Below are 26,355 nucleotides of genomic sequence, written 5' to 3'. Positions count from 1 at the left end.
ATATAATAAGCTGGTAATGGTGACTAGTATCAGTGTGTGAGCTCAGTAGTGGAGTCTGTGGTTACATTTGGTTAGGGGTGTATATAATAAGCCGGTTATGGTGACTAGTATCAGTGTGTGAGCTCAGTAGTGGAGTCTGTGGTTACATTTGGTTAGGGGTGTATATAATAAGCTGGTAATGGTGACTAGTATCGGTGTGTGAGCTCAGTACAGGAGTCTGTGGTTACATTTGGTTAGAGATGTATATAATAAGCTGGTAATGGTGACTAGTATCAGTGTGTGAGCTCAGTAGTGGAGTCTGTGGTTACATTTGGTTAGGGGTGTATATAATAAGCTGGTAATGGTAACTAGTATCAGTGTGTGAGCTTGGTACATTAGGCTGTGGTTACATTTGGTTAGAGGAGTATAATAAGCCGGTAATGGTGACTAGTATCAGTGTGTGAGCTCGGTACAGGAGGCTGTGGTTACATTTGGTTAGGGGTGTATATAATAAGCCTGTAATGGTGACTAGTATCAGTGTGTGACTTCGGTACAGGAGGCTGTGATTACATTTGGTTAGGGGTGTATATAATAAGCTGGTAATGGTGACTAGTATCAGTGTGTGAGCTTGGTACAAGAGGCTGTGGTTACATTTGGTTAGAGGTGTATATAATAAGCTGGTAATGGTGACTAGGATCAGTGTGTGAGCTCGGTACATGAGGCTGTGGTTACATTTGGTTAGGGGGTGTATATAATAAGCTGGTTATGGTGACTAGTATCAGTGTGTGAGCTCGGTACATGAGGCTGTGATTACATTTGGTTAGAGATGTATATAATAAGCTGGTAATGGTGACTAGTATCAGTGTGTGAGCTTGGTACATTAGGCTGTGGTTACATTTGGTTAGAGGTGTATATAATAAGCCTGTAATGGTGACTAGTATCAGTGTGTGACTTTGGTACAGGAGGCTGTGGTTACATTTGGTTAGAGGTGTATATAATAAGCTGGTAATGGTGACTAGTATCAGTGTGTGAGCTTGGTACAGGAGGCTGTGGTTACATTTGGTTAGGGGTGTATATAATAAACTGGTAATGGTGACTAGTATCAGTGTGTGAGCTCAGTACATGAGGCTGTGGTTACTTTTGGTTAGGGGTGTATATAATAAGCCTGTAATGGTGACTAGTATCAGTGTGTGAGCTCGGTACAGGAGGCTGTGGTTACATTTGGTTAGGGGTGTATATAATAAGCTGGTAATGGTGACTAGTATCAGTGTGTGAGCTCGGTACAGGAGGCTGTGGTTACATTTGGTTAGAGGAGTATAATAAGCCGGTAATGGTGACTAGTAACAGTGTGTGAGCTCGGTACAGGAGGCTGTGGTTACATTTGGTTAAGGGTGTATATAATAAGCCTGTAATGGTGACTAGTACCAGTGTGTGAATTCAGTATACAGGAGGCTGTGGTTACATTTGGTTAGACGTGTGTATAATAAGCTGGTAATGGTAACTAGTATCAGTGTGTGAGCTTGGTGCATTAGGCTGTGGTTACATTTGGTTAGAGGAGTATAATAAGCCGGTAATGGTGACTAGTATCAGGGTGTGAGCTTGGTACAGGAGGCTGTGGTTACATTTGGTTAGAGGTGTATATAATAAGCTGGTAATGGTGACTAGTATCAGTGTGTGAGCTCGGTACAGGAGGCTGTGGTTACATTTGGTTAGGGGTGTATATAATAAGCTGGTAATGGTGACTAGTATCAGTGTGTGACTTCGGTACAGGAGGCTGTGGTTACATTTGGTTAGGGGTGTATATAATAAGCTGGTTATGGTGACTAGTATCACTGTGTGAGCTCAGTACAGGAGGCTGTGGTTACATTTGGTTAGAGGTGTATATAATAAGCTGGTTATGGTGACTAGTATCAGTGTGTGAGCTCAGTACAGGAGGCTGTGGTTACATTTGGTTAGAGGTGTATATAATAAGCTGGTAATGGTGACTAGTATCAGGGTGTGAGCTTGGTACTGGAGGCTGTGGTTACATTTGGTTAGAGGTGTATATAATAAGCTGGTAATGGTGACTAGTATCAGTGTGTGAGCTCAGTACATTAGGCTGTGGTTACATTTGGTTAGGGGTGTATATAATAAGCTGGTAATGGTGACTAGTATCAGTGTGTGAGCTTGGTACAGGAGGCTGTGGTTACATTTGGTTAGGGGTGTATATAATAAGCTGGTAATGGTGACTAGTACCAGTGTGTGAATTCAGTATACAGGAGGCTGTGGTTACATTTGGTTAGACGTGTGTATAATAAGCTGGTAATGGTAACTAGTATCAGTGTGTGAGCTCAGTACATTAGGCTGTGGTTACATTTGGTTAGAGGTGTATAATAAGCCGGTAATGGTGACTAGTATCAGTGTGTGAGCTCGGTACAGGAGGCTGTGGTTACATTTGGTTAGAGGTGTATATAATAAGCTGGTAATGGTGACTAGTATCAGTGTGTGAGCTCAGTACATTAGGCTGTGGTTACATTTGGTTAGGGGTGTATATAATAAGCCTGTAATGGTGACTAGTATCAGTGTGTGAGCTTGGTACAGGAGGCTGTGATTACATTTGGTTAGGGGTGTATATAATAAGCTGGTAATGGTGACTAGTATCAGTGTGTGAGCTCAGTACAGGAGTCTGTGGTTACATTTGGTTAGAGATGTATATAATAAGCTGGTAATGGTAACTAGTATCAGTGTGTGAGCTCAGTACATTAGGCTGTGGTTACATTTGGTTAGAGGTGTATATAATAAGCTGGTAATGGTGACTAGTATCAGTGTGTGAGCTCAGTACAGGAGGCTGTGGTTACATTTGGTTAGGGGTGTATATAATAAGCTGGTAATGGTGACTAGTATCGGTGTATGAGCTCGGTACATTAGGCTGTGGTTACATTTGGTTAGAGGAGTATATAATAAGCTGGTAATGGTGACTAGTATCAGTGTGTGAGGTCGGTACAGGAGGCTGTGGTTACATTTGGTTAGAGATGTATATAATAAGCTGGTAATGGTGACTAGTATCAGTGTGTGAGCTCAGTACAGGAGGCTGTGGTTACATTTGGTTAGAGGTGTATATAATAAGCTGGTAATGGTGACTAGTATCAGTGTGTGAGCTCAGTACAGGAGGCTGTGGTTACATTTGGTTAGGGGTGTATATAATAAGCTGGTAATGGTGACTAGTATCAGTGTGTGAGCTTGGTACAGGAGGCTGTGGTTACATTTGGTTAGAGGTGTATATAATAAGCTGGTTATGGTGACTAGTATCAGTGTGTGACATCAGTACCAGGAGGCTGTGGTTACATTTGGTTAGATGTGTATATAATAAGCTGGTTATGGTGACTAGTATCAGTGTGTGAGGTCGGTACAGGAGGCTGTGGTTACATTTGGTTAGAGATGTATATAATAAGCTGGTAATGGTGACTAGTATCAGTGTGTGAGCTCAGTACATTAGGCTGTGGTTACATTTGGTTAGAGGTGTATATAATAAGCTGGTAATGGTGACTAGTATCAGTGTGTGAGCTCAGTACAGGAGGCTGTGGTTACATTTGGTTAGAGGTGTATATAATAAGCTGGTTATGGTGACTAGTATCAGTGTGTGACATCAGTACCAGGAGGCTGTGGTTACATTTGGTTAGATGTGTATATAATAAGCTGGTTATGGTGACTAGTATCGGTGTATGAGCTCGGTACATTAGGCTGTGGTTACATTTGGTTAGAGGTGTATATAATAAGCTGGTAATGGTGACTAGTATCAGTGTGTGAGCTCGGTACATTAGTCTGTGGTTACATTTGGTTAGAGGTGTATATAATAAGCTGGTAATGGTGACTAGTATCAGTGTATGAGCTCGGTACAGGAGGCTGTGGTTACATTTGGTTAGGGGTGTATATAATAAGCTGGTAATGGTGACTAGTATCAGTGTGTGACTTCGGTACAGGAGGCTGTGGTTACATTTGGTTAGAGGTGTGTATAATAAGCTGGTAATGGTAACTAGTATCAGTGTGTGAGCTTGGTACATTAGGCTGTGGTTACATTTGGTTAGGGGTGTATATAATAAGCCTGTAATGGTGACTTGTATCAGTGTGTGACTTCGGTACAGGAGGCTGTGATTACATTTGGTTAGGGGTGTATATAATAAGCCTGCAATGGTGACTAGTATCGGTGTGTGACTTCGGTACAGGAGGCTGTGGTTACATTTGGTTAGGGGTGTATATAATAAGCTGGTAATGGTGACTAGTATCAGTGTGTGAGCTTGGTACATTAGGCTGTGGTTACATTTGGTTAGAGGTGTATATAATAAGCTGGTTATGGTGACTAGTATCAGTGTGTGAGCTCAGTACAGGAGTCTGTGGTTACATTTGGTTAGAGATGTATTTAATAAGCCGGTAATGGTGACTAGTATCGGTGTGTGACTTCGGTACAGGAGGCTGTGGTTACATTTGGTTAGGGGTGTATATAGTAAGCCGGTAATGGTGACTAGTATCAGTGTGTGAGCTCGGTACAGGAGGCTGCGGTTACATTTGGTTAGGGGTGTATATAATAAGCTGGTAATGGTGACTAGTATCAGTGTATGACCTTTGTACATTAGGCTGTGGTTACATTTGGTTAGGGGTGTATATAGTAAGCTAGTAATGGTGACTAGTATCAGTGTGTGAGCTCGGTACAGGAGGCTGTGGTTACATTTGGTTAGGGGTGTATATAATAAGCTGGTAATGGTGACTAGTATCAGTGTATGACCTTTGTACATTAGGCTGTGGTTACATTTGGTTAGGGGTGTATATAGTAAGCTAGTAATGGTGACTAGTATCAGTGTGTGAGCTCGGTACAGGAGGCTGTGGTTACATTTGGTTAGGGGTGTATATAATAAGCTGGTAATGGTGACTAGTATCAGTGTGTGAGCTCGGTACAGGAGGCTGTGGTTACATTTGGTTAGAGGTGTGTATAATAAGCTGGTAATGGTGACTAGTATCAGTGTGTGAGCTTGGTACATTAGGCTGTGGTTACATTTGGTTAGGGGTGTATATAATAAGCTGGTAATGGTGACTAGTATCAGTGTGTGAGCTCAGTACAGGAGGCTGTGGTTACATTTGGTTAGAGGTGTATATAATAAGCTGGTAACGGTGACTAGTATCAGTGTGTGAGCTCGGTACAAGAGGCTGTGGTTACATTTGGTTAGAGGTGTATATAATAAGCTGGTTATGGTGACTAGTATCAGTGTGTGAGCTCAGTACAGGAGGCTGTGGTTACATTTGGTTAGGGGTGTATGTAATAAGCTGGTAATGGTCGACTAGTATCAGTGTGTGAGCTCAGTACAGGAGGCTGTGGTTACATTTGGTTAGGGGTGTATATAATAAGCTGGTTATGGTGACTAGTATCAGTGTGTGAGCTCAGTACAGGAGGCTGTGGTTACATTTGGTTAGGGGTGTATATAATAAGCTGGTAATGGTGACTAGTATCAGTGTGTGAGCTCGGTACAGGAGGCTGTGGTTATATTTGGTTAGAGGTGTATATAATAAGCTGGTAATGGTGACTAGTATCAGTGTGTGAGGTCGGTACAGGAGGCTGTGGTTACATTTGGTTAGAGGTGTATATAATAAGCTGGTAATGGTGACTAGTATCAGTGTGTGAGCTCGGTACAGGAGGCTGTGGTTACATTTGGTTAGGGGTGTATATAATAAGATGGTAATGGTGACTAGTATCAGTGTGTGAGCTCGGTACAGGAGGCTGTGGTTACATTTGGTTAGGGGTGTATATAATAAGTTGGTTATGGTGACTAGTATCAGTGTGTGAGCTCAGTACATTAGGCTGTGGTTACATTTGGTTAGAGGTGTATATAATAAGCTGGTAATGGTAACTAGTATCAGTGTGTGAGCTCAGTACATTAGGCTGTGGTTACATTTGGTTAGGGGTGTATATAATAAGCTGGTTATGGTGACTAGTATCAGTGTGTGAGCTCAGTACAGGAGGCTGTGGTTACATTTGGTTAGGGGTGTATATAATAAGCTGGTAATGGTGACTAGTATCAGTGTGTGAGCTCGGTACAGGAGGCTGTGGTTACATTTGGTTAGGGGTGTATATAATAAGCTGGTAATGGTGACTAGTATCAGTGTGTAAGCTCAGTAGAGGAGTCTGTGGTTACATTTGGTTAGAGGTGTATATAATAAGCTGGTAATGGTGACTAGTATCAGTGTGTGAGCTCAGTACAGGAGGCTGTGGTTACATTTGGTTAGGGGTGTATATAATAAGCTGGTAATGGTGACTAGTATCAGTGTGTGAGCTCAGTACAGGAGTCTGTGGTTACATTTGGTTAGAGATGTATATAATAAGCCGGTAATGGTGACTAGTATCAGTGTGTGAGCTCAGTACAGGAGTCTGTGGTTACATTTGGTTAGAGATGTATATAATAAGCCGGTAATGGTGACTAGTATCAGTGTGTGAGCTCGGTACAGGAGTCTGTGGTTACATTTGGTTAGGGGTGTATATAATAAGCTGGTAATGGTGACTAGTATCAGTGTGTGAGCTCAGTACAGGAGGCTGTGGTTACATTTGGTTAGGGGTGTATATAATAAGCTGGTAATGGTGACTAGTATCAGTGTGTGAGCTCAGTACATTAGGCTGTGGTTACATTTGGTTAGAGGTGTATATAATAAGCTGGTAATGGTGACTAGTATCAGTGTGTGAGCTCAATACAGGAGGCTGTGGTTACATTTGGTTAGAGGTGTATATAATAATCCGGTAATGGGGACTAGTATCGGTGTGTGACTTCGGTACAGGAGGCTGTGGTTACCTTTGGTTAGGGGTGTATATAATAAGCTAGTAATGGTGACTAGTATCAGTGTGTGACTTCGGTACATTAGGCTGTGGTTACATTTGGTTAGAGGTGTATATAATAAGCTGGTAATGGTGACTAGTATCAGTGTGTGAGCTCGGTACAGGAGGCTGTGGTTACATTTGGTTAGAGGTGTATATAATAATCCGGTAATGGGGACTAGTATCGGTGTGTGACTTCGGTACAGGAGGCTGTGGTTACATTTGGTTAGGGGTGTATATAATAAGCTAGTAATGGTGACTAGTATCAGTGTGTGACTTCGGTACAGGAGGCTGTGGTTATATTTGGTTAGGGGTGTATATAATAAGCTGGTAATGGTGACTAGTATCAGTGTGTGAGCTCAGTACAGGAGGCTGTGGTTACATTTGGTTAGGGGTGTATATAATAAGCCGGTTATGGTGACTAGTATCAGTGTGTGAGCTCAGTACAGGAGGCTGTGGTTACATTTGGTTAGAGGTGTATATAATAAGCTGGTAATGGTGACTAGTATCAGTGTGTGAGCTTGGTACAGGAGGCTGTGGTTACATTTGGTTAGGGGTGTATATAATAAGCTGGTAATGGTGACTAGTATCGGTGTATGAGCTCGGTACATTAGGCTGTGGTTACATTTGGTTAGGGGTGTATATAATAAGCTGGTTATGGTGACTAGTGTCAGTGTGTGAGCTCAGTACAGGAGGCTGTGGTTACATTTGGTTAGAGGTGTATATAATAAGCTGGTTATGGTGACTAGTATCAGTGTGTGAGCTCGGTACAGGAGGCTGTGGTTATATTTGGTTAGGGGTGTATATAATAAGCTGGTAATGGTGACTAGTATCAGTGTGTGACTTCGGTACAGGAGTCTGTGGTTACATTTGGTTAGAGGTGTATATAATAAGCTGGTAATGGTGACTAGTATCAGTGTGTGACTTCGGTACAGGAGGCTGTGGTTACATTTGGTTAGAGGTGTATATAATAAGCTGGTTATGGTGACTAATATCAGTGTGTGAGCTTGGTACATAAGGCTGTGGTTACATTTGGTTAGAGGTGTATATAATAAGCTGGTAATGGTGACTAGTATCAGTGTGTGAGCTTGGTACAGAAGGCTGTGGTTACATTTGGTTAGAGGTGTATATAATAAGCTGGTAATGGTGACTAGTATCAGTGTGTGACTTCGGTACATCAGGCTGTGGTTACATTTGGTTAGAGGTGTATATAATAAGCTGGTAATGGTGACTAGTATCAGTGTGTGAGCTCAGTACAGGAGTCTGTGGTTACATTTGGTTAGGGGTGTATATAATAAGCTGGTAATGGTGACTAGTATCAGTGTGTGAATTCAGTATACAGGAGGCTGTGGTTACATTTGGTTAGAGGTGTGTATAATAAGCTGGTAATGGTAACTAGTATCAGTGTGTGAGCTCGGTACAGGAGGCTGTGGTTACATTTGGTTAGAGGAGTATAATAAGCCGGTAATGGTGACTAGTATCAGTGTGTGAGCTTGGTACATTAGGCTGTGGTTACATTTGGTTAGAGGTGTATATAATAAGCTGGTAATGGTGACTAGTATCAGTGTGTGACTTCGGTACAGGAGGCTGTGGTTACATTTGGTTAGAGGTGTATATAATAAGCTGGTAATGGTGACTAGTATCAGTGTGTGAGCTCAGTACAGGAGGCTGTGGTTACATTTGGTTAGAGATGTATATAATAAGCTGGTAATGGTGACTAGTATCAGTGTGTGAGCTCAGTAGTGGAGTCTGTGGTTACATTTGGTTAGAGGTGTATATAATAAGCTGGTAATGGTGACTAGTATCAGTGTGTGAATTCAGTATACAGGAGGCTGTGGTTACATTTGGTTAGAGGTGTGTATAATAAGCTGGTAATGGTAACTAGTATCAGTGTGTGAGCTCAGTACAGGAGGCTGTGGTTACATTTGGTTAGGGGTGTATATAATAAGCCGGTAATGGTGACTAGTATCAGTGTGTGAGCTCAGTAGTGGAGTCTGTGGTTACATTTGGTTAGGGGTGTATATAATAAGCCTGTAATGGTGACTAGTATCAGTGTGTGACTTCGGTACAGGAGGCTGTGATTACATTTGGTTAGGGGTGTATATAATAAGCTGGTAATGGTGACTAGTATCGGTGTGTGAGCTCAGTACAGGAGTCTGTGGTTACATTTGGTTAGAGGTGTATATAATAAGCTGGTAATGGTGACTAGTATCAGTGTGTGAGCTCAGTACAGGAGTCTGTGGTTACATTTGGTTAGAGATGTATATAATAAGCTGGTAATGGTGACTAGTATCAGTGTGTGAGCTCAGTAGTGGAGTCTGTGGTTACATTTGGTTAGAGGTGTATATAATAAGCTGGTAATGGTGACTAGTATCAGTGTGTGAATTCAGTATACAGGAGGCTGTGGTTACATTTGGTTAGAGGTGTGTATAATAAGCTGGTAATGGTAACTAGTATCAGTGTGTGAGCTCAGTACAGGAGGCTGTGGTTACATTTGGTTAGGGGTGTATATAATAAGCCTGTAATGGTGACTAGTATCAGTGTGTGACTTCGGTACAGGAGGCTGTGATTACATTTGGTTAGGGGTGTATATAATAAGCTGGTAATGGTGACTAGTATCAGTGTGTGAGCTTGGTACAAGAGGCTGTGGTTACATTTGGTTAGAGGTGTATATAATAAGCTGGTAATGGTGACTAGTATCAGTGTGTGAGCTCAGTACAGGAGGCTGTGGTTACATTTGGTTAGGGGGTGTATATAATAAGCTGGTTATGGTGACTAGTATCAGTGTGTGAGCTCAGTACAGGAGTCTGTGGTTACATTTGGTTAGTGGTGTATATAATAAGCTGGTAATGGTGACTAGTATCAGTGTGTGAGCTTGGTACATTAGGCTGTGGTTACATTTGGTTAGAGGTGTATATAATAAGCCTGTAATGGTGACTAGTATCAGTGTGTGACTTTGGTACAGGAGGCTGTGGTTACATTTGGTTAGGGGTGTATATAATAAACTGGTAATGGTGACTAGTATCAGTGTGTGAGCTCAGTACATGAGGCTGTGGTTACTTTTGGTTAGGGGTGTATATAATAAGCCTGTAATGGTGACTAGTATCAGTGTGTGAGCTCGGTACAGGAGGCTGTGGTTACATTTGGTTAGGGGTGTATATAATAAGCTGGTAATGGTGACTAGTATCAGTGTGTGAGCTCGGTACAGGAGGCTGTGGTTACATTTGGTTAGAGGAGTATAATAAGCCGGTAATGGTGACTAGTAACAGTGTGTGAGCTCGGTACAGGAGGCTGTGGTTACATTTGGTTAAGGGTGTATATAATAAGCCTGTAATGGTGACTAGTACCAGTGTGTGAATTCAGTATACAGGAGGCTGTGGTTACATTTGGTTAGACGTGTGTATAATAAGCTGGTAATGGTAACTAGTATCAGTGTGTGAGCTTGGTGCATTAGGCTGTGGTTACATTTGGTTAGAGGAGTATAATAAGCCGGTAATGGTGACTAGTAACAGTGTGTGAGCTCGGTACAGGAGGCTGTGGTTACATTTGGTTAAGGGTGTATATAATAAGCTGGTAATGGTGACTAGTATCAGTGTGTGAGCTTGGTACAGGAGGCTGTGGTTACATTTGGTTAGAGGTGTATATAATAAGCTGGTAATGGTGACTAGTATCAGTGTGTGAGCTCGGTACAGGAGGCTGTGGTTACATTTGGTTAGGGGTGTATATAATAAGCTGGTAATGGTGACTAGTATCAGTGTGTGAGCTCAGTACAGGAGGCTGTGGTTACATTTGGTTAGGGGTGTATATAATAAGCCGGTAATGGTGACTAGTATCAGTGTGTGAGCTCGGTACAGGAGGCTGTGGTTACATTTGGTTAGGGGTGTATATAATAAGCTGGTTATGGTGACTAGTATCAGTGTGTGAGCTCAGTACAGGAGGCTGTGGTTACATTTGGTTAGAGGTGTATATAATAAGCTGGTAATGGTCGACTAGTATCAGTGTGTGAGCTCAGTACAGGAGGCTGTGGTTACATTTGGTTAGGGGTGTATATAATAAGCTGGTTATGGTGACTAGTATCAGTGTGTGAGCTCAGTACAGGAGGCTGTGGTTACATTTGGTTAGGGGTGTATATAATAAGCTGGTAATGGTGACTAGTATCAGTGTGTGAGCTTGGTACATTAGGCTGTGGTTATATTTGGTTAGAGGTGTATATAATAAGCTGGTAATGGTGACTAGTATCAGTGTGTGAGCTCGGTACAGTAGGCTATGGTTACATTTGGTTAGAGGTGTATATAATAAGCTGGTAATGGTGACTAGTATCAGTGTGTGAGCTCGGTACAGTAGGCTATGGTTACATTTGGTTAGAGGTGTATATAATAAGCTGGTAATGGTGACTAGTATCAGTGTGTGAGCTCGGTACAGGAGGCTGTGGTTACATTTGGTTAGGGGTGTATATAATAAGTTGGTTATGGTGACTAGTATCAGTGTGTGAGCTCAGTACATTAGGCTGTGGTTACATTTGGTTAGAGGTGTATATAATAAGCTGGTAATGGTGACTAGTATCAGTGTGTGAGCTTGGTACAGGAGGCTGTGGTTACATTTGGTTAGGGGTGTATATAATAAGCTGGTTATGGTGACTAGTATCAGTGTGTGACATCAGTACCAGGAGGCTGTGGTTACATTTGGTTAGATGTGTATATAATAAGCTGGTTATGGTGACTAGTATCGGTGTATGAGCTCGGTACAGGAGGCTGTGGTTACATTTGGTTAGAGGTGTATATAATAAGCTGGTAATGGTGACTAGTATCAGTGTGTGAGCTCGGTACAGGAGGCTGTGGTTACATTTGGTTAGAGGTGTATATAATAAGCTGGTAATGGTGACTAGTATCAGTGTGTGAGCTCGGTACAGAAGGCTGTGGTTACATTTGGTTAGGGGTGTATATAATAAGCCTGTAATGGGGACTAGTATCAGTGTGTGACTTTGGTACAGGAGGCTGTGGTTACATTTGGTTAGAGGTGTATATAATAAGCTGGTAATGGTGACTAGTATCAGTGTGTGAGCTCAGTACAGGAGGCTGTGGTTACATTTGGTTAGGGGTGTATATAATATGCCTGTAATGGTGACTAGTATCAGTGTGTGAGCTCGGTACAGGAGGCTGTGGTTACATTTGGTTAGGGGTGTATATAATAAGTTGGTTATGGTGACTAGTATCAGTGTGTGAGCTCAGTACATTAGGCTGTGGTTACATTTGGTTAGGGGTGTATATAATAAGCTGGTAATGGTGACTAGTATCAGTGTGTGAGCTTGGTACAGGAGGCTGTGGTTACATTTGGTTAGGGGTGTATATAATAAGCTGGTAATGGTGACTAGTATCAGTGTGTGAGCTCGGTACAGGAGGCTGTGGTTACATTTGGTTAGGGGTGTATATAATAAGCCTGTAATGGTGACTAGTACCAGTGTGTGAATTCAGTATACAGGAGGCTGTGGTTACATTTGGTTAGACGTGTGTATAATAAGCTGGTAATGGTAACTAGTATCAGTGTGTGAGCTCAGTACATTAGGCTGTGGTTACATTTGGTTAGAGGTGTATAATAAGCCGGTAATGGTGACTAGTATCAGTGTGTGAGCTCGGTACAGGAGGCTGTGGTTACATTTGGTTAGGGGTGTATATAATAAGCCGGTAATGGTGACTAGTATCAGTGTGTGAGCTCAGTACATTAGGCTGTGGTTACATTTGGTTAGAGGTGTATATAATAAGCCTGTAATGGTGACTAGTATCAGTGTGTGAGCTTGGTACAGGAGGCTGTGATTACATTTGGTTAGAGGTGTATATAATAAGCTGGTAATGGTGACTAGTATCAGTGTGTGAGCTTGGTACAGGAGGCTGTGATTACATTTGGTTAGGGGTGTATATAATAAGCTGGTAATGGTGACTAGTATCAGTGTGTGAGCTCAGTACAGGAGGCTGTGATTACATTTGGTTAGAGGTGTATATAATAAGCTGGTAATGGTGACTAGTATCAGTGTGTGAGCTCAGTACAGGAGGCTGTGGTTACATTTGGTTAGAGGTGTATATAATAAGCTGGTAATGGTGACTAGTATCAGTGTGTGAGCTTGGTACATTAGGCTGTGGTTACATTTGGTTAGGGGTGTATATAATAAGCTGGTAATGGTGACTAGTATCGGTGTGTGAGCTCAGTACATTAGTCTGTGGTTACATTTGGTTAGAGGTGTATATAATAAGCTGGTAATGGTGACTAGTATCAGTGTGTGAGCTTGGTACATTAGGCTGTGGTTACATTTGGTTAGAGGTGTATATAATAAGCTGGTAATGGTGACTAGTATCAGTGTGTGAGGTCGGTACAGGAGGCTGTGGTTACATTTGGTTAGAGATGTATATAATAAGCTGGTAATGGTGACTAGTATCAGTGTGTGAGCTCAGTACAGGAGGCTGTGGTTACATTTGGTTAGAGGTGTATATAATAAGCTGGTAATGGTGACTAGTATCAGTGTGTGAGCTCAGTACAGGAGGCTGTGGTTACATTTGGTTAGAGGTGTATATAATAAGCTGGTTATGGTGACTAGTATCAGTGTGTGACATCAGTACCAGGAGGCTGTGGTTACATTTGGTTAGATGTGTATATAATAAGCTGGTTATGGTGACTAGTATCAGTGTGTGACATCAGTACCAGGAGGCTGTGGTTACATTTGGTTAGATGTGTATATAATAAGCTGGTTATGGTGACTAGTATCGGTGTATGAGCTCGGTACATTAGGCTGTGGTTACATTTGGTTAGAGGAGTATATAATAAGCTGGTAATGGTGACTAGTATCAGTGTGTGAGGTCGGTACAGGAGGCTGTGGTTACATTTGGTTAGAGATGTATATAATAAGCTGGTAATGGTGACTAGTATCAGTGTGTGAGCTCAGTACAGGAGGCTGTGGTTACATTTGGTTAGAGGTGTATATAATAAGCTGGTAATGGTGACTAGTATCAGTGTGTGAGCTCAGTACAGGAGGCTGTGGTTACATTTGGTTAGAGGTGTATATAATAAGCTGGTTATGGTGACTAGTATCAGTGTGTGACATCAGTACCAGGAGGCTGTGGTTACATTTGGTTAGATGTGTATATAATAAGCTGGTTATGGTGACTAGTATCGGTGTATGAGCTCGGTACATTAGGCTGTGGTTACATTTGGTTAGAGGAGTATATAATAAGCCGGTAATGGTGACTAGTATCAGTGTGTGAGCTCAGTACATTAGGCTGTGGTTACATTTGGTTAGAGGAGTATAATAAGCCGGTTATGGTGACTAGTATCAGTGTGTGAGCTCGGTACAGGAGGCTGTGGTTACATTTGGTTAGAGGTGTATATAATAAGCTGGTAATGGTGACTAGTATCAGTGTGTGAGCTCAGTACAGGAGGCTGTGGTTACATTTGGTTAGAGGTGTATATAATAAGCTGGTTATGGTGACTAGTATCAGTGTGTGAGCTCGGTACATTAGGCTGTGGTTACATTTGGTTAGAGGAGTATATAATAAGCTGGTAATGGTGACTAGTATCAGTGTGTGAGGTCGGTACAGGAGGCTGTGGTTACATTTGGTTAGAGGAGTATATAATAAGCTGGTAATGGTGACTAGTATCAGTGTGTGAGCTCAGTACAGGAGTCTGTGGTTACATTTGGTTAGAGGAGTATATAATAAGCTGGTAATGGTGACTAGTATCAGTGTGTGAGCTCAGTACATTAGGCTGTGGTTACATTTGGTTAGAGGTGTATATAATAAGCTGGTAATGGTGACTAGTATCAGTGTGTGAGCTCGGTACAGGAGGCTGTGGTTACATTTGGTTAGGGGTGTATATAATAAGCTGGTAATGGTGACTAGTATCAGTGTGTGAGCTCAGTACAGGAGGCTGTGGTTACATTTGGTTAGGGGTGTATATAATAAGCTGGTAATGGTGACTAGTATCAGTGTGTGAGGTCGGTACAGGAGGCTGTGGTTACATTTGGTTAGATGTGTATATAATAAGCTGGTTATGGTGACTAGTATCGGTGTATGAGCTCGGTACATTAGGCTGTGGTTACATTTGGTTAGAGGTGTATATAATAAGCTGGTAATGGTGACTAGTATCAGTGTGTGAGCTCGGTACATTAGTCTGTGGTTACATTTGGTTAGAGGTGTATATAATAAGCTGGTAATGGTGACTAGTATCGGTGTGTGACTTCGGTACAGGAGTCTGTGGTTACATTTGGTTAGAGATGTATTTAATAAGCCGGTAATGGTGACTAGTATCGGTGTGTGACTTCGGTACAGGAGGCTGTGGTTACATTTGGTTAGGGGTGTATATAGTAAGCCGGTAATGGTGACTAGTATCAGTGTGTGAGCTCGGTACAGGAGGCTGCGGTTACATTTGGTTAGGGGTGTATATAATAAGCTGGTAATGGTGACTAGTATCAGTGTATGACCTTTGTACATTAGGCTGTGGTTACATTTGGTTAGAGGTGTATATAGTAAGCTAGTAATGGTGACTAGTATCAGTGTGTGAGCTCGGTACAGGAGGCTGTGGTTACATTTGGTTAGGGGTGTATATAATAAGCTGGTAATGGTGACTAGTATCGGTGTGTGAGCTCAGTTGTGGAGTCTGTGGTTACATTTGGTTAGAGGTGTGTATAATAAGCTGGTTATGGTGACTAGTATCAGTGTGTGAGCTCGGTACAGGAGTCTGTGGTTACCTTTGGTTAGAGGTGTATATAATAATCTGGTTATGGTGACTAGTATCAGTGTGTGACTTTGGTACAGGAGTCTGTGGTTACATTTGGTATGGGGTGTATATAATAAGCTGGTAATGGTGACTAGTATCAGTGTGTGACTTCGGTACAGGAGGCTGTGGTTACATTTGGTTAGAGGTGTATATAATAAGCTGGTAATGGTGACTAGTATCAGTGTGTGAGCTCGGTACTGGAGGCTGTGGTTACATTTGGTTAGGGGTGTATATAATAAGCTGGTTATGGTGACTACTATCAGTGTGTGAGTTCGGTACAGGAACTGTGGTTACATTTGGTTAGGGGTGTATATAATAAGCCGGTAATGGTGACTAGTATCAGTGTGTGAGCTCAGTACAGGAGGCTGTGGTTACATTTGGTTAGGGGTGTATATAATAAGCCGGTAATGGTGACTAGTATCAGTGTGTGACTTCGGTACAGGAACTGTGGTTACATTTGGTTAGGGGTGTATATAATAAGCTGGTAGTGGTGACTAGTATCAGTGTGTGAGCTTGGTACATTAGGCTGTGGTTACATTTGATTAGAGGTGTGTTTAATAAGCCGGTAATGATTGCCGGTATCATTATGTGAGTTTGGTATGGATGTTCTCGGTTACATTTGGTTATGAGTATAAGTAATGACACCCGTCCACTTCTTTCAGGAATTGCCGGAGACCCTGGATGATTTTTTGCTGCCTTCAGACAATGATTTTGCCCAGGACATGTATGTTATCGGAGTCCAGGAAGGAACCCCAGACAGGTACGCTCACAAATATAATACCAATGTGTATGTTACTGTCATTAGTTCCACAGTAGCTGCAAAGTAAAAAGGGGATTATCATCCAATTTAACCTTTTGTGAGAGAATTTATTCTGCACAGAGAAACTTATTTCAGTGTATTAATATGAGTGGAAGCTGACGCATTACCCGTTGCAGAAAGTAACATGATACATTCAAGGTCACAGGTAATGTTCCACAAGCTCCAGCTGCTGTGGAACTACAAATCCCACCAAGCCCGGCAAAAAGTTTTAGCATGCTCTAACAGAAAAACTAGCAGAGCATGCTGGGAGGTGTAGTTACACAGCAGCTGGAGTCTACTCCTGATGTATTCTATGCGAGGGCTGTCTGGTGGCGGGCTTATAGGAGTGGGCATGGGGTCTCGCACAATCTACCCTTACTTCAGACTTGTAGATAGTAGTACGGAGGTCCCTCCATCAGGGTCTCTATCTCGATCTCCGTTATCATTTGTAGCAAGCGCTTCATCCAGGCACATGGTGTAATAAAGTTGTTGTTGCCCATTCTGGAGCAGGCTGACATTGTTCTGTAGCCCCATGTGTTGGATCCCTCCTCCATATACAGGGCTGCTACAGTGTTAAACCAGGTAGAGGTGACCGATAGAAATGAACATTGTGAAACGCTGTATATATCGCAGATGGCAAGGGTCGCCAGTGTCATTGACCAGTCTGTCTGCCTGGGGGATGTGTAAGTGCCATTTACGCATGTGTTGGTGGATTTAATTGTAATTGATTTATGGAATTATTTTTATTTTCTAGAGCTCCAACTGTTTCTGCAGCAGCAAAGACCAGTATAAGAGCCGAGGGCCTAACGCGGTAGAATAGGTAGATTTCATGGCATAGTAGGAAAAGTTTCTACTTCAGTCTTCCTGATAAATAGAGTCCACATGATATAGTACATCTGCTCCCCACAATGTCAGAAATCATTTTACACTGAAGTGCGGTCTGTACATTTACTAGTGAGGGCTCTGTCATTGGAAGCACACGGATCACACCCCACGTTCCACGTGTCTGTGGACGGTGCTTCTTTAGTGTTCACTCTAGAGTGAACAGTGGGCAGGGCGCCATGAGCAGAAGGGGTGTGCCAAAGGCGTGCTTTCACATAAAGGGGGCGTGGCCATATCAGGAGGGGTGTGGCTTCAAGTATAAGGGATACGTCACTCTAGAAGGTGTGCCAAGTACTCAAATAGATGCTGGGATGCCTCCAAGCGCTCCATTCACTGTGAATAGATGGCGTGCACATGCGCACGGCATCTATTCACCTTCCGGCGAACGAAAACCGCAACTTTTCCCACCCACGGGGCACTGTGGCCTGTGGGTGGGGACGGCTGAGGGAAGACTGTATCAGCAGGGAGGCACCATAAGGGCAGGGTGCATTTTGTAATTTTAAAACCTGGCGTGGCGCGGTGCCCTGCTGAAACAGCCTAGCGGAAACACTATACTTGTCATGCCGCTGTGTTTTTTATACAGATACTTTTTATTGTACATGTGACGTAAACTCTGGAACAACCACACGCGTCTTAAGCCAGCCATAGACTGTATGATAGTGCAGACAATCCGGCGGAACGCACAACGACACATTTATTAGCGCGCCTGCATACACTGCGTTTTTCATTTAACAGCAAGGAATCGGCTGAATTACGGTCAGGAGGATTGGACAGGATTAATAGCCAAACCAGCCAGGCGGTTTTTCTGCCGTCTCAGGCTGTGAGCGTTCGGTACCCACTGTGCCTGCTTCCGAGTTAGCCATTTTTTTGATGTTCTGCGTGTACATCTGTTGCTCTCTGTGCCATATGCAGAGATGAATGTACCCGCGATTGCGGCTCTGAAAGTGTACAAAGTATAAGCTATAGAGCCCCACGCATTTCAGTCGCATCTTCACTTGCAGCTAAAGGAATGGAACCGGGCTGTAATGGGGCGTCTGGTAGGCGAAGTTCAGTGGGGGCGAATTCACGTAACTGTGGAGCACGCAGAGCAGGGTAGTAGCGCACATTTGCCTCCTGCCTTTAGACGTGTAGGTTGGTTCGGGTGCACAGTGGTGGTGATGCTGGCTATCGGACTAAGGGCTGCCAACGGCTGACGCGTTTTAGCAGTTTTGTTTCCTACTGCGCATGTGTCCAGAGTCCAAGCGCACAGAGGCGCAGATGCGATTGAGACGCACGGTCTTATAAATGCCTGTAAATTGCCATAACTGGTACGTTACAGAGTAAAACCTGATGCAGACATAGGCGAGCGTAGGGTGAGTGCCTGTGTCCTGATGGCGAGTCGGGGAAGGTAAGGCAGCTCCGTATACAATGACCCCGTGAGTCGCTAAACGGGACTAGGAGATATCGAGCACTGGAAGTGAGGATAGTGCTGGGGATGTAATATGGGGGCAGAGGGCCCTGCCCATGAGAGCTTACATGCTGAGAGTAAATATGGGTAAAACAAAGGCTGATTTAATAAATAGTATTATTATGATGATGTCACTTTATAGTAATGTGTAATACCGGTGATATTGTGTCTCCCGGCAGGCGTGAATGGGAGACGAGACTCCAGGAGACCCTCGGGCCGCATTATGTCTCATTTCACTCCTCAGCGCATGGGGTCCTCTATCTGTCTGTCTTCACCCGACGGGACCTCATCTGGTTCTGCTCAGGTATAATCCGCTGCCTGTGTTACAGAATCCATTAGTCCCTGTGATCCAGCAGAAGGAAATCAGTCCTGGTCCCTATAGACGCTGGCACTACGTCGGCCAATGTACCGTGTGTGGGCATGTCATGCATGATTTACCGAACATTCCCTGGTATAGGGCACCATACCGGTAATGTAGAGGCTTCTGCCGCATAGTGATCCAGCTGTTCTAACAACCAGATCCTTACAACATCCCCACACACCTATATTACCAGGCTCTTCATTCTGCCATACTTCTATATTATAATGAGCGTTGGAGCTCTAGCGCCAACCCTGCAGCTATAGCGTGTGATACGGCGTGGAGGCACTGCCAAGCTTATCCCCCAACATGGTGCCATTGTCACATGCAGTGCTCTTAACCACTGATCCAACTGATCACGTTCATTGTTTCCTTAGAGGTGGAATTCGCCACGGTGACCACACGAATGGTGTCACAGATCAAGACCAAAGGCGGCCTCGGTGTGTCCTTCACCTTCTTCGGGACTTCCTTCCTCTTCATCACCTCTCACTTCACATGTAAGGAGTAAGGATGTGCAGTCATTATATGCCATAGAGCTGTGCTGAGAAATGTTTCTTATTATAGGGATCGCTGATCCACCAAACCTGCAGCTTTCCAGGTGTGCGGATGTCTTTCCCTCTACTAATCGTAGGCGCCCGTCATTATAGCTCGCTGTGCAGCAAACGCCACAGCAACTGTGACCGTCACTTAGTACAGAAACAATATGCGACGCATCCCGTTACATTATCCCATGTGATTGATCAGTATTAGAGTATTCGATTACTCTTGGGGAGGTTCAGTGTTGTGTCTTTGATTGGTATTGATACTTTGGGGATCCAGTTAATTCCCTGTTTCACACGATTTTGCGTTTATTTACCCTCATTATTTATTGCTATAGTTATAGTGAGTGTACAGAGAGGGATGGGTATGGGATCCCGGGGGTCCGGATGCTGCCGGTCAGAACACCGACAGTGAGAATCCAGACACCATTAGGCAAGTACCCTAACCCTAACTCCTACGTCTAATCCTCCCTCCCCAGTGCCTGGACCTAACCTCCCCCCACTAGTGCCTAACCCTAACCTCCTCCTCCCTATTACACACCCCTTTCTAGCCCTGGGTAGGTAGCTGTTAGAGGGTGGACAATAGGCGGCCCACCAGCTGTTGATGAACTACACATCCCAGCATGCCTTGCAACAGTTTTAGCAAGGCCAAATAGCAAAACTGTGACAGGGCATTCTGGGATGTGTAGTTCTACAACAATTGGGGGCTGCGTATTGCCCACCCCCATGAGGTGGTGCGGCGAACATGGCCATAAAGAAAGGAACATGGGACCTGATTCAGAGCCGGACGCTATTTGCGGACGGTTAAATTGAGCGCTCGCTCTTTGCGTTTTTTTGACGCCTCTATGTCTGAGCGAGCGAACGAAAAATGCGCTTGCTATTTTGTAAAGACGCCCCTTTGCCGTTCGCATCACACGTCATCTTTGGTATTTATTAGATTAATCAGGTACATCGAAAGGCATCTGAACTGCTCGCAGTGCTTGTGGTAGGATTTTCCTACCGCAATCATGCGAGCAGTTCAGGCTAAAAGACAACCAAGTGACGTGGTCGATGACGCTCCTTTACTAATTATGCACACCCATTAAACGCCCTTTTCACCGTTAGGCACGCCTGCGTTCTGATCTCCACTCCCCCGTTTTCAAGCACCTTCCCGTGTTACCACCCACAAACGGTACATTCTGTCACTCACATTAGCAGCCCCTCGCTGTTTTGCGAGCGCACGATTTCCGATCGCAATGACTGTTTTGCGCATGCGCATTACGACCCATACGCATGCGCAGTTGTGCGAACATCGCTCAGAGCGAACGAGCGGCCGCTTACGAGCGGCTCTGACTCAGGCCCATGGTCAGCAACAGTACTCGGCGAGGCTGTGGCATTTAAATGTTGCCTAATTTGAAAGAAACCATTCCCCACCCCCACAAACACACCATTACACCAGCACCAGCCTGAACCGCTGACACCAGGATGGATGACCCATGGATTTATGTCATTTACACCAGTTTCTGCCCCTACCATCTGCACGCTGCAGCGGAAAATGAGAATTGTGAGACAAGGCGACATTATTACACCCTTCAGTTGCCCAGTGTTGGTGACCCTGCGCCCACTGTAGTGTCCGTATCCCTATCAGACAGGCGTGGGACTCGGTGGGGCCTCCTGCTCCTGTAGTGTATCAGGGTTCCTTGTGCTGTGTGCTCAGAGATTCCCCTCTGTATAGCACCGGTGATTCCGTCTGTCCATTTAGCCAGGCGTATTTGACCTCAGAACTGCCGCTCGCCAGATGTCTTCTGTTATGCGCACCATTCTCTGTGCGTTGCTACGATCGCACCAGGTGTCATGTGACTTGGCTTGCGCCGAGTGTCTTTTTTTTTTTTTTGCCTGAAAATGCATTTTAGTAGCAACTAGATGCTGCTCTGATTAATTAAACATGCAACTCCCCTCCCGTCCCCCCCTCACCCACCCCGGGGATTGGGGGTGGGGGGATACAAACGCTTAATTTATCAATCTCATTTCTTTGTATTGGCAGCTGGAGATGGAAAAGTGAGTGAGAGGATTTTTGACTACAAGAAGATTAAGGAGAGCCTGGCTCTGCCCCGTCACATTCCCGACACAAACCCCTATCGCTCCAGTCCCCGTGAGTATCATACAGCACATCCAGTGCCTGGCCAGCTGTATAGGGAAACATTTACTGACAGGTTGTCCTACATGTAAGTAGGACTTCAGCCGAGACGCTGATCTGTGCTCTGTTACAGCCAGAATCTGTGTAATAGGCAGGGGGGGGGAGGATGGGGGGTTTGTAGTGTGTGTCGCTGCCAGTCATACTGTCACTACAATATGAATCTGTGTAATAGGCGGGAGGGGGGGGGGGATGGGGGGTTTGTAGTGTGTGTCGCTGGCAGTCATACTGTCACTACAATATGAATGTGTAGGTCTAATAACTCCGTGCTGGGGAAAAGGGATCACATCCAGGGGGGCGTCACTAAGATCCCCAGTTGCCAGGGAGAGGGGTGCGCAGGAGCTCTAATAAAGACGAGCGTGGGCTGCACATTGGTGTTTCGTGGTTACGTGGAAGAAACCATATGAGAGATGCACGTAACGTGGAATAGACGGTCACACATTAGGCTGCTGTGTACTTTATAGAGAGAACATGGAGGGCATTCGCTGTGAGTTAGCCCCTGTGCCAGCTAAGTACTATCTTGCTAAACTTGACACCTGCAAGATTGTTACAGGGGTTTGTTCGGTGTTGGGCAATCTCTCCTTAGTCAGAGCGGGCGCCCCCTGCTGGTGTCTGCAGGACAGACTCTGCTGTAGCTCGATGGACGCAGGAGCTGATTCAGAGGTGGACGCAGGAGGCGTCTTTAGTAGGAGCAAACCTACTGCAGGATTCTGTGATCTGCTGCGTCCGAAGGCATCGGTCATCTGAGTAACCCTCACCCTGTGACCAGGCATGGCGGTTGCGGGTAGCACTATAGGATGCGGCAGAACAGCCACCTAGAATAAATTACTTTGTAGAAATTGGGGCAGAGATCTTGGAGGAACCCCTGTAGTCTGTTTGGTATATGCTGAGGCCGGCTAATGGTGGCCTTAGGGTCCTGACCTCATTATTATTATTACCAGTTATGTATATAGCGCACACATATACTGCAGCGCTGTACAGAGAATATCTGGCCAGTCACATTATTCCCTGCCCCAGTGGAGCTTACACTCTATATTACCTATGTTATTTGTCTATAGGCCAGAGGTTCCCAAACGCTGTCCTCAAGGCTCCCCAACAGTTCATGTTTTACAGATATCCATAGCTGAGCACCTCCCGTTTCCCGTTTGGGAACCTCTGCTATAGCCAGGTAACCTACCAGTCTATTTTTGGAGTGTGGGAGGAAACCGGAGTACCCGGAAAACATACAAACTCCACACAGGGCCATGGCGGAAATGAAGACCCCGGTGCTGCGAGGCAGCAATGCTAACCATGACACCATCCGTGCTGCGAGGCAGCAATGCTAACCATGACACCATCCGTGCTGCGAGGCAGCAATGCTAACCATGACACCATCCGTGCTGCGAGGCAGCAATGCTAACCATGACACCATCCGTGCTGCGAGGCAGCAATGCTAACCATGACACCATCCGTGCTGCGAGGCAGCAATGCTAACCATGACACCATCCGTGCTGCGAGGCAGCAATGCTAACCATGACACCCTCCGTGCTGCGAGGCAGCAATGCTAACCATGACACCATCCGTGCTGCGAGGCAGCAATGCTAACCATGACACCATCCGTGCTGCGAGGCAGCAATGCTAACCATGACACCATCCGTGCTGCGAGGCAGCAATGCTAACCATGACACCATCCGTGCTGCGAGGCAGCAATGCTAACCATGACACCATCCGTGTCAGATCTGCCCCTGTGCAGATCTCATTTTACCAGATCGCTCGCAGTGCCCTGGACGCCGCAGGGGGGTGTCGAAGACAGTGGGACAGAGCTTCATTTGGCTTCAGCAGTGTGAATTCCCCGGACATCCTGGAAAACCCAAGGGTCGCTCAGATGATCAGATGCAGCGTCTTTGTTTGCAGCTGCGGATCAGAGAAGCAGCAAGAGGCTTTTTTTTACTCAAGACGCCTCCTGCGGCATTAGCGCATATTCGCACAACCGCTGGGTGCAAGGAGGAAGTAGCTGTGTGATTAGCGCATCCCGGAATCACGCCCAGAGATGGGTTTAGAGGGGAAGATTAGGGTTTGCCCTGTACTGATGTTTCTGGTTCCTATAAGGTCCTAGGTGACTCTGTATGTAACGGGGAACATGGTAACGTAATGTCCTAGAGGGAATACCATGAGGAGTAATCTCTGAGGGCTGCATTGCAGATCACTTCTCATACATGGAAAATGGAGCCAACGGGCAGCAACTAATAATATATGTAATAATCCTGGTTATATAGCCGTCTGTTCCTGCAGGACTGAACAATAACATACAGACTTCACGTTAGCTGAGATAATATGATGGGTATATTGTTTTATGTATGTGTGTAATATATATATATATATATATATATATATATATCATACAGTCACCAATCCACTATCTAACCGTGTGGCTTATTTGTCTGACCCATTAGTGGACGTCACCAGCCGTTTCGATGAGGTTTACTGGTTCGGAGACTTCAACTTCCGGCTGAACAAGGATCGTCCAGGCGTGGTTTCAATCTTAGGGCGCAAGCTGGAGAGAGACATGTCCGGTCTACTGCAGTATGATCAGCTTATCAAAGAGATGACCCACGGTACGGAGACTGGACTAGGAGGGGCAATACCAATAATCGTCACTTTACATGTCGTATCTACATTATATCTCTCTCTCTCCACACATAATGTTCGCACTAGGCTGTGGGAAGGGCAGGTCGCGTGCTCCTGAAAAAGCCGGGGAGAGGCGTGGTCTTGGTGACACGTGTCCAATTTGTCACAATGGGGGGCCCTCCTCTCGCGTTGAATAGATGCTATGCGCACGGCGTCTGTTCACCCAACACTGATCATTCAGCGCTACTTATTCCTTTCATCTCTATGGCAGCCGTAATGTACTCACCAACAAGCTGCGTCTCAGCTGAGGGAGGCGCGTGTCTGTAAGTGTCACTGTGGAGCGTTTGTGTCCTGTCTCAGCTGAGGGAGGCGCGTGTGTGTGTGTGTAAGTGTCACTGTGGAGCGTTTGTGTCCTGTCTCAGCTGAGGGAGGCGCGTGTGTGTGTCTGTAAGTGTCACTGTGGAGCGTTTGCGTCCTGTCTCAGCTGAGGGAGGCGCGTGTGTGTGTGTAAGTGTCACTGTGGAGCGTTTGTGTCCTGTCTCAGCTGAGGGAGGCGCGTGTGTGTGTGTAAGTGTCACTGTGGAGCGTTTGTGTCCTGTCTCAGCTGAGGGAGGCGCGTGTGTGTGTAAGTGTCACTGTGGAGCGTTTGCGTCCTGTCTCAGCTGAGGGAGGCGCGCGTGTGTATGTGTAAGTGTCACTGTGGAGCGTTTGCGTCCTGTCTCAGCTGAGGGAGGCGCGTGTGTGTGTGTGTAAGTGTCACTGTGGAGCGTTTGTGTCCTGTCTCAGCTGAGGGAGGCGCGTGTGTGTGTCTGTAAGTGTCACTGTGGAGCGTTTGCGTCCTGTCTCAGCTGAGGGAGGCGCGTGTGTGTGTGTGTGTGTGTAAGTGTCACTGTGGAGCGGTTGGGTCCTGTCTCAGCTGAGTGAGGCGCGTGTGTGTGTGTGTGTGTGTGTAAGTGTTACTGTGGAGCGTTTGTGTCCTGTCTCAGCTGAGGGAGGCGCGTGTGTGTGTGTCTGTGTCACTGTGGAGCGGTTGGGTCCTGTCTCAGCTGAGGGAGGCGCGTGTGTGTGTCTGTGTCACTGTGGAGCGTTTGTGTCCTGTATCAGCTGAGGGAGGCGCGTGTGTGTGTGTGTGTAAGTGTCACTGTGGAGCGTTTGTGTCCTGTCTCAGCTGAGGGAGGCGCGTGTGTGTGTGTGTGTGTGTGTAAGTGTCACTGTGGAGCGGTTGGGTCCTGTCTCAGCTGAGGGAGGCGCGTGTGTGTGTGTGTAAGTGTCACTGTGGAGCGTTTGTGTCCTGTCTCAGCTGAGGGAGGCGCGTGTGTGTGTGTGTGTGTGTCTGTGTCACTGTGGAGCGTTTGCGTCCTGTCTCAGCTGAGGGAGGCGCGCGTGTGTATGTGTAAGTGTCACTGTGGAGCGTTTGCGTCCTGTCTCAGCTGAGGGAGGCGCGTGTGTGTGTCTGTAAGTGTCACTGTGGAGCGTTTGCGTCCTGTCTCAGCTGAGGGAGGCGCGTGTGTGTGTAAGTGTCACTGTGGAGCGTTTGCGTCCTGTCTCAGCTGAGGGAGGCGCGCGTGTGTATGTGTAAGTGTCACTGTGGAGCGTTTGCGTCCTGTCTCAGCTGAGGGAGGCGCGTGTGTGTGTGTCTGTAAGTGTCACTGTGGAGCGTTTGCGTCCTGTCTCAGCTGAGGGAGGCGCGTGTGTGTGTGTGTAAGTGTCACTGTGGAGCGTTTGTGTCCTGTCTCAGCTGAGGGAGGCGTGTGTGTCTGTAAGTGTCACTGTGGAGCGTTTGCGTCCTGTCTCAGCTGAGGGAGGCGCGTGTGTGTGTGTGTGTGTAAGTGTCACTGTGGAGCGGTTGGGTCCTGTCTCAGCTGAGTGAGGCGCGTGTGTGTGTGTGTGTAAGTGTTACTGTGGAGCGTTTGTGTCCTGTCTCAGCTGAGGGAGGCGCGTGTGTGTGTGTGTGTGTAAGTGTCACTGTGGAGCGTTTG

General features: G+C 45.4%; 1 protein-coding gene across 2 annotated transcripts in view; it reads left to right on the top strand.

Moving 5' to 3' along the window:
• The window catches only part of INPP5E (inositol polyphosphate-5-phosphatase E), a 65,512-nt gene that overhangs the window by 18,383 nt on the left and 20,774 nt on the right, over positions 1-26,355 (top strand). For both annotated transcript variants that reach the window (XM_088459674.1, XM_088459675.1), the window contains exons 4-8: positions 16,234-16,331; positions 18,879-19,003; positions 19,435-19,554; positions 21,620-21,727; positions 24,202-24,363. In XM_088459674.1, the coding sequence (XP_088315800.1) occupies positions 16,234-16,331; positions 18,879-19,003; positions 19,435-19,554; positions 21,620-21,727; positions 24,202-24,363 (613 nt within the window). The remainder of the gene's footprint in view (positions 1-16,233; positions 16,332-18,878; positions 19,004-19,434; positions 19,555-21,619; positions 21,728-24,201; positions 24,364-26,355) is intronic.

Source organism: Taudactylus pleione, unplaced genomic scaffold, assembly GCF_031769625.1.
Source record: "Taudactylus pleione unplaced genomic scaffold, aTauple2 ptg000927l, whole genome shotgun sequence".
Taxonomy (NCBI): domain Eukaryota; kingdom Metazoa; phylum Chordata; class Amphibia; order Anura; family Myobatrachidae; genus Taudactylus; species Taudactylus pleione.
The sequence above is the reverse complement of the archived record's forward strand: the minus strand, read 5'-3'. Positions and strand labels throughout refer to the sequence as shown.